At 39.6% G+C, this 8,667-nt stretch overlaps 2 protein-coding genes across 2 annotated transcripts; both read right to left on the reverse strand.

The window, feature by feature from the left end:
• Bfra_002166 (putative beta transducin-like protein) lies at nt 1-3,862 on the reverse strand (the record flags this gene model as incomplete). The annotated part of the gene is made up of 5 exons (XM_037332590.1): nt 1-1,166; nt 1,208-1,478; nt 1,527-2,595; nt 2,634-3,069; nt 3,238-3,862. The coding sequence occupies 5 exons, from the start codon at nt 3,860-3,862 to the stop codon at nt 1-3; spliced, it is 3,567 nt and encodes a 1,188-aa protein (XP_037196744.1).
• Nucleotides 3,863-5,141: 1,279 nt separating this feature from the next.
• Bfra_002167 (uncharacterized protein) lies at nt 5,142-5,633 on the reverse strand (the record flags this gene model as incomplete). Its single annotated transcript, XM_037332591.1, has 2 exons — nt 5,142-5,479; nt 5,543-5,633. 2 exons carry the CDS (start codon nt 5,631-5,633, stop codon nt 5,142-5,144), a joined length of 429 nt encoding a protein of 142 aa, XP_037196745.1.
• Between the last annotated feature and the right edge of the window lie 3,034 nt (nt 5,634-8,667).

Consider the following 8,667-nt stretch of genomic DNA (forward strand, 5'->3'; position numbering starts at 1 on the left):
TTATACTAAAGCTTGTTTTGACCTAGAGAATATGAAACCTTCATACTTAAGCCTCAAGATAAAAATGCTACCGGAGGGAAGTCCTATGGCTATAGTTCCCTTATAACAAGATGTCTTAGATGGTCGATAGTCTGGAGGTAGCCAAACCGTATTTCGCATTTCTCCATCTACTATTTCAACTATCCAGTTGTTTGATATAGAGTAGCGTTCAAAGGCTGAGGATGCCTCTTGGCCTGAATAACCTTCGAGTGTTTGAAGCGATTCGCCCGTTCCGACATCCCAGAGCCGAATCGTTTGATCGTCGGAGCCGGAAGCTATCACTTTACCATCCGGCGAAAAGGCAACCGAGCGAACCCAACGCGAATGGCTCTCGAGTATTTGAAGGGATTCGCCTATTGCGACATCCCAGAGCCGGATCGTTTGATCCTCGGAGCCGGAAGCTACCACTTTACCATCCGGCGAAAAGGCAACCGAATCAACCGAACGCGAATGGCCCTTAAGTGTTTGAAGCGATTCGCCCGTTGTGATATCCCAGAGCTGGATCGTTTGATCGTTAGAGCCGGAAGCTATCACTTTACCATCCAGCGAAAAGGCAACCGATGTAACCCAACCCCAATGGCCCTTAAGTGTTTGAAGGGATTCGCCTGTTGCGACATCCCAGAGCCGGATCGTTCGATCCTCGGAGCCGGAAGCTACCACTTTACCATCCGGCGAAAAGGCAACCGAATCAACCGAACGCGAATGGCCCTCGAGTGTTTGAAGGGATTCGCCTGTTGCGACATCCCAGAGCTGGATCGTTTGATCGTTAGAGCCGGAAGCTACCACTTTACCATCCAGCGAAAAGGCAACCGAGCGAACCCAACGCGAATGGCTCTCGAGTGTTTGAAGCGATTCGCCCGTTGCGACATCCCAGAGCCGAATCGTTTGATCGCCGGAGCCGGAAGCTAGCACTTTACCATCCGGCGAAAAGGCAACCGAATCAACCGAAAGCGAATGGCCCTCGAGTGTTTGAAGCGATTCGCCCGTTGCGACATCCCAGAGCCGGATCGTTTGATCCCAAGAGCCGGAAGCTACCACTTTACCATCCGGCGAAAAGGCAACCGAATCAACCGAATGCGAATGGCCTCGAGTGTTTGAAGCGATTCGCCCGTTGCGACATCCCAGAGCTGGATCGTTTGATCGCCGGAGCCGGAAGCTACCACTTTACCATCCGGCGAAAAGGCAATCGACCTAACCCAATCCGAATGGCCCTCGAGTGTTTGAAGGGCGGCACTCCAATTTGATCGTGTTCTTGATATCTTATAAATCCAATTGGGGATACATTCTTGAAATGTTTTTCGAATAATGCTCTCCTCAGGAGAAAAGAAAAGGGCTGAACAATAGATTTGAAGAGGAGCTTGTTCAAAACCTATTCGGTTGTGAAGGACGAAGCGTTTGGCGTCGTGGGTAAAAGCGAAAAGTTCAGGAGCTTTCTCAACCTTGGCATTCATTAGTAGAATGCTTTTTTTCAAGCTATTTTAACTCACCGAGATACAAGATTCCAAACTTTTTATTGCAGTAATACATTCTGAAATCTTCCCTATCAAACTCATAGCTTCCAGCCAGTGAAGGAAGTGTACTTTTAGGAATTTATGAACCTCATCGTTATCTTGAAGTTGTTCTTTTTGTTGTCCAGGATGCGTGTTGTTTAAATGATCAACCCAATAGATGCATGAATACTTTATAGGAGTTATTGGATCGACGCCGGGTTGCTTGATTTGATCGATAGAGATTCCAGGAGCAGCTAAGTTATAGATGTTACGTCGAAGCGTGCAAGACATAGCCTGTAATGATCGCGAGAAGATGCTTTTATGTACATCTTCCATTGTAGAAAGAAACATATTTTTAAATGCCGTTTTAATCAAATAGTCCTTACCGGATTGATGAACAAAGAAGATAGTATGTTCTCGAAGCGTTAAAAAGGAGCCACAAAGACCAATGATCTCTGTTAGAGCTTCATAATCATCTGCAACTCCGTCAGGCATATCCACAGAAATTACCAGCTCGTCCAGCGTGATGGGTCGGTATACAGTTGAAACGACCGCTAGTATGCTTATACAGAGCTCAGCATCTTCTGAATCCATGATTTGGCTTAACATCCGCTGGTAGAGAGCATCGAGTCCAGGCGGAAATGCTGTTAACTTCTGCTGAGCCTTCCATCCTGGAATATTAGACAGCTCTTGACAGACCAAAGCCACCCAAAGAAAAGTACCGTTTGAGTTTAGCGTTAAATACTGCTGGATAGCTTCCTGTGTGTCGTTGCTGTATTTGCTACGCATCGTTAGCTGATTTACTTTGAGCTGGATAAATTTCGTAACAGCAACAGAGACGGATTTTTCATTAAGCTCGAGACAAAGCCTTAGCTTCTGTGTCGCAGTATCGAGAGTCCTTTCGATATTTGGCAAGTTGCGGCTAGAGACAATCCACTTAATACGAGGAGATATTGACGAAGTCTGCACAATGAAATCCAACAATTTTGGCAAGTCGGTTTCGCATTCGTCGAGAGCATCAACGATCAAGTAAATACTGCCCTGCAACTTTAGATCATCTAAGATACTTTTGAATAATATCGACAAAGCTACCCAAGCATTAACCCCTCGAAAGGATTCTTAGGCCCTTGATCATATCTCTTCTGAATATGTGAGATAAGAGATCGCTTCTGGTCAACAAGCAGATAGATCAGACCCCGTAACACGGCTGTGGCGTGGTTAATCCGGGAGTCAGTGGCCTGGCAGAAAAAGTACGACAACAGCGCGGTCGGATCTTTTTTTTTGTTTATCTCATCGATAATACCGCAGAGGAGCATCGTTTTACCTTTGCCAGGATCACCTTTAATCCAGAGTAATGGTTTCTGGCTGTCGCTACGCCATTGTTGGAAGTCGGGATTTTCAAGTATCCAGCAGTATGAGTCCTTCAGCAGACCACCCTTCGCCTGCTCAATACGTATCTTGTCCTCGCGGGGATCAGTCATCGATAAATCTTTGAGATACTTTCGGGTTTGGGAGTCGGTTTGCTGGCTTGAGATATTATCTTACAAAAAGAGTTAGTTGGATAAAGTACTTGTCAATTTTTATAATAAGTTAGAAAACAAAAACAAAGATATAAAGCATACTGTAGTTATTGATAACTTGTTTGAGTGGGTTGCCTAGTCCATGTATGTCAAATCCAAACATAGTTTTGTATCATGCTACTTCTTACTGCCAAAATATGCATCCCCATTAATTTTATTGTGAAAGAGATCCCCAGTCCCGGCATGCATAGCTCCTCCACCAGTGTTGGCATTATTGTTACCACTGCCATTGTGGTTCTGGGTGACACTTCCAATCTCTTCCTGGAGAGAGGAGGGCATTTCCTTCATCTCTTTGATTCCCTCTTCGAGCCCCTTTACTTGCACTTCAGTAGCAATTCCCACCAGCTTCTCGCATGCAAGTAATTGGGTATCTTTGAGTATCCCTTCCATCAGATACTCTACCTTTTCCCCTTTCCGCAATGTACTCAAAGCCTTTTTGTATCGATCGAACCATTTATCGTCATCTTTTCGAACCACTTTATGGAATATTTTGTTGAGGTCATCAGCCTTTGCCTTGCATGACTCTAGAATGAGCTCTATCGCATCTAGTGCCGGTTCATCGAGCGATGATACTCTCTCTTCAGCACATCGAAGAATCTCAATAACAAGTGGCAGTCGTGCAGCCACTTGGCGGAATGCTTCCGGCTGGCCTTTTACGTTTCCAGCGGCATCATATACCGTTTTGGCTGCCTCAATGATTGATATCACGCCCGAAATGAGGCCAATGATAAAGCCAGCCTCAGCGCCGGACATGATGGGCGGGCGGTGGGCGATAATTTATGAGCTTGTCTCAAAGAATCGATACGCTAAAGTAGCTTGTGAATTAACAACAGAACGAAAAAATGCGGGGTTTGAACTTACTTGACTAAATGATGCTATCGAACGAGATTGTAATGATTGAAGAATGCTCAGAGCGTTTGTGGGGAAAGAAGGTTCAATGATAAGGATATAACAGACTTTGCGTACAAGGGCTATGTAATCACATAAGCCGAGTCGTCGCAGCACCTGGCTCCCGCGTAAATCTGCTTTAAGGATAGTTTCTAAAGTTCGTGGAGAGCTGAATAATATGGCCTTCTAGTGAAAGACCAATCCTAATTTACACAATAGAAAACAAAATAATGGGCAGATCAAAGGTTCATAGAAATCTGTCAGGCAAATGTTATCAGTGACCAATAACAATCTCTAGATAGCGACCCAAGGTCTCGTTCTAATGCTTATGATTGGATGCTAAATTTGAACGACCTCCATTTTACACTCGTAAACTATCTGGACATGGATGCTTTCAACGCGCTGAAATGCCTGAAAGACTGCACACGACTTGGTATCCCGGCATATGAGAGTACGATTAGAACTCCGTTCATTATAATAGTTCGTCATCACCAATCACGATATTTCCAACGATCTTTGACGCTCCATGCCGTAAGTTTTGTCTCACCGCCGGTAATCTGCCATCAATCAAATAATTCTGCCCGTACAAATTAAGTAAAAATTAGAGAATACACCTCCGTAGGTATGAAGCATACAATGTAACTTTCACAATTGCCTTCAGGCGATCTTATTAATAGGTTACGAAATACTGACTTCGTAATTACCCCCCATTTATTCAATACTTCAATTAATTACATCAATCGTCTTTGATCATTTTCTGTACCTCACGAAACTTTTTTGATTTACTAGTTATCGCAATCCATTTACTTAAATTATTGATGTCATTATTTAAGAATAATCAGAATTTCAAAAACCTCCCCATAAAAGATTAAGTAAAAACCAACCAGAAACGAAATCCCTTCAATCGAATCCCAAACAAGCACACTAAGAAAGATATAAAACAGCGTCTTTTTCCTATTCCCCAACCCAAAAAATTCACGCAATGTCTACCTAACACCATTCGTCTCTATCTACCAGGCTCCCTCATACGAGATACATCCTTGTGTCACTCTCAGAAAGCAGGAAGATAAATACATCGATAAAAGCAATAGCGACTTTTCTCCCAAAACACTTCCCCATGTATCACCAATAAACACCAAGGCAATCAACGACCCCTAAGCGCAACCTCATTGTCCCTCAGTTCCGGTAGAACGTTTCGTCCAGTGAAGAATTGTCGTCTGACTGCAGATCCAGGTCGAGGGGAATCAATCCCTTGAAGAATATTTCCCTGATCATCCATCACTTTGCAGTAGAGTTCTCCTCTTTGAAAAGCTCGTCGAATCTCTAAGACGGCTTCACCCATGAACCCCAGAGCAAGCAGATCGTCGTCAGATTCTTCTGAAGAATCGTACAGCGTATACTGACATGTGGTTTGATCGCCTTCCTGAACGTCACCTATCTTCACCCAAAATGCTGTACGCAAATCCTTCAAAGCGTCATCGGCTCGACGCTGTTGAAACTGATTGAGGTTCGGAGAGGTCGCGATCTTAAAGTGCTAAGTCGCACCAGAGCTCATTCCCATCATAGAGGACTCCGCCTGAGGGATAACAAGTGCTGCGAAAGTCTGAAAGTCCGGGCCCGCATTTCCATAGAACATGGTAGATCTTTGCATTACCACTTACCAAAACTCATTCAACATGCTGGCGATATTGTTGTTAGAGGTAGTGTCAATATCGTTCGGATCCGGGTTGATACGGTGAATTATTGTGGGTGGATTGAATTTGATGTGTAGTGAGGGAGTTAGGATTTGTGAGGATTCGTGGGGATTTGTTGATAGTAAAGAAAGATGGGTTTTCAGCTTTGAGCAGAAAAAGGTATGATTGAACTTCATTTGCAAGAGTTGTCTACCCAAATACAGGGTAATTATTCATCTTCATGTAGGAAGCTGTGAATCCAGTGGATAAATCAGCAATGCATCTCTTAAGTGTAAGTAGTGAATCTGTAAAAACAGCATTAGGGAGGTCAGCGCAGCACTTGATGGGGCAGCTGTCGAGGTAAATTCAGTTGACATATAGTGGGTGCTTTATTGTTGAAGTTGCTATCGTCAAAACGAGTTTGCAAGAGATTCCCAAATAAGGCTAGAAAATTACAATAAAATGGGGTAGACGGGTAACATGTTTACATTTGGTTGGGAAACACAAATCAGCGAATTAAAATTCCAGTCACTTCTGTCGTCATGCCACATAAAAAACAATTACAACGACTTCATGAATACCAACTCCCGCGCTATATTATATTCAACTGTTTCATTAGTTCTAGAATATTCTTATCTGTACTACTGTATGGTGTGGTGTCGCAGTAAGCAGCAGAACGAAGGCGACATTAATCTTGCTTGATATTCCGACGACCTTCGCACTATGAACTAGTTCAAAAGACCGCAGGAAGCCGCCGACTTCAACCGAAACCAAAAAGGACTTACTTCTGCTACTTTCCGTCCCCGTTCCAATCGAGAAATAGTAGTTTGAAAGCCCAGATCTCACTAATATTCAATGGCTCCGGGCTTCGAGCTTTGTCTTTTTACCAAAAAGATAGGGTCAAAGCGATCAGACAAACATGGGAGGAGCTTGATCAAGCCCGCAATGCATTACGTTGCAACCAAGCAAAATCAACAGCAATTCCTTCACTATCTAAACGGGATTTCGTTGACATTTTGCATAGTGAAGATAGAGTTTCAGACGCCTAAGCCAAGGTTTCGCCGGGGTTTTATATATGACTTTGTCTATGATCACTATCGACCAATGCACTTGCGCAAGATCTCTTCCGCGGAAGTTGGTAAGTTCATCGCCAGCAAGCCCCCTTTAAGTGATAACGAGATTCGCGGAAAGCTGCCAAATTGGCTTTACGACAAACTCCCTGCTTTCTTGCCACAACACGTAGACGCTCCCCCTCCGTGCCGCGCTTAGGATCATAGGATTAAAGTTGTGCCGGGGAAGGAACCTCTTTGTATCGTAGGTCATAGGCTAATAGTATATAATGGAAGCTGGCTCTGGTTAACGATTAAAATGGATTATATAAGCAGTGTGACACGTGATATTAAAGAATCTGTATTGAATAAATGATTTCTCTTATTCTACATTCAAGGGGAAAAAGCCTCTTTTTATGCTTTTTCCTTCTAATTCAGTATTTCCGCTTTTATAAATCTCTTATAAATCTTTTCCTAATCCATCCATTCTTTTGAAATAAAGCTCTTTTTCATATTCTTTATTTTTTATATCCGTTTTCGGATTTATGACCGTTTTTGGCTTAATAATCATTTTTGGATTAATGGTTGCTTTCGTAAGCTTATAGGCGACAATCATGTGATCTGATTATATAATATACTAATACTGAATTGAATGCTACTAAAAAGATATATATATTATATTATTTTTAATTAAAATAATAGTCCCCTTTAATATATATCATCTTTTTATATATATAAATATATATATATTAGTTTTATTAAAAACCTTTTTATTTTAAAGGAAAAAAGAGTACTAATTTTTTTATATATATATTTTTATTTTAATAATAATAATTATTAAAATTTTGAATTATATCAATAAATCTTGATAATTTGATTCTTTCTAATAACTTAATTAATTTATCAGCTAATTGATTTTCTATAGAAATCCATATTAAATCTAAATATCCTTTATTTATAAAATCTCTTATATAATAATATTTAGTATCAATATGCTTACTCCTATCATAATATATAGAATTATTTGATATAACTTTTGCTGATGTATTATCCATATATAATAGGAATTTATTTTGATTAAATTGATTTAATTCCTGTAGTATATGTCTTAAATATATAGCCTCTCTAGCGGCTAAATTTATAGCAATTAGCTCGGATTCTACTGTGTTTTATACTATGATAGATTACAATTTAGTCCTCCAGCTGATTAGACCATTAGTATATATAAATATATAGCCACTAATGGATTTAGTAGAGCTTTTATCTCCTATATAATCTACGTTGCAAAATCCTTTGATATATTTATTATTATCTTTTTTATATGTAGTTTTAAATGTTTTAGTCCCTTTTAAATATCGAAATATTCTTTTCATAGCTATTATATGGTTTTTACTAGGATTAGACGTATATCTTGCTAATTTTAATATAGAATAAGTAATATCCCATTTAGTTCCTAGTACTAAATATAGTAATTTCTTTATTGCTTTTTGAGCCCATTTTATTTTATCTAAATCGGCTTTATTGGGATTTATTTTTATATCATTTTTAGTAACCATAGGTGTAGCTACAGGGGTGCAATCTTCTAGTTTTAAGTCTTTTAGATATTTATTTATATATTCTTCTTAATATAATTTAATATAATCTTTATTTAAATTGATTTGAATATTTAAATAGTTTTTTATTAGATCTAAATCCTTTAGATCTAAATGGTTTTTAAGATTTTTAATAAAATCTTTGATTAGAATCTCACTAAAGCCTATAATAACAATATTATCAACGAATATATTCAATATTAATCCCGAATATTTATTTATAAATATACACTCGTCTGATTTTATATTAATAAAATTTAATTTATTTAATATGCTTTTTAATATAGTATATTAGATTCTAACGGATTGTTTTAATCCATATAGAGCTTTATTTAGCTTTAATATTATATTATTAT

The sequence above is a fragment of the Botrytis fragariae genome (genome assembly GCF_013461495.1).
Source record: "Botrytis fragariae strain BVB16 chromosome Unknown tig00000006, whole genome shotgun sequence".
Lineage (NCBI taxonomy): Eukaryota > Fungi > Ascomycota > Leotiomycetes > Helotiales > Sclerotiniaceae > Botrytis > Botrytis fragariae.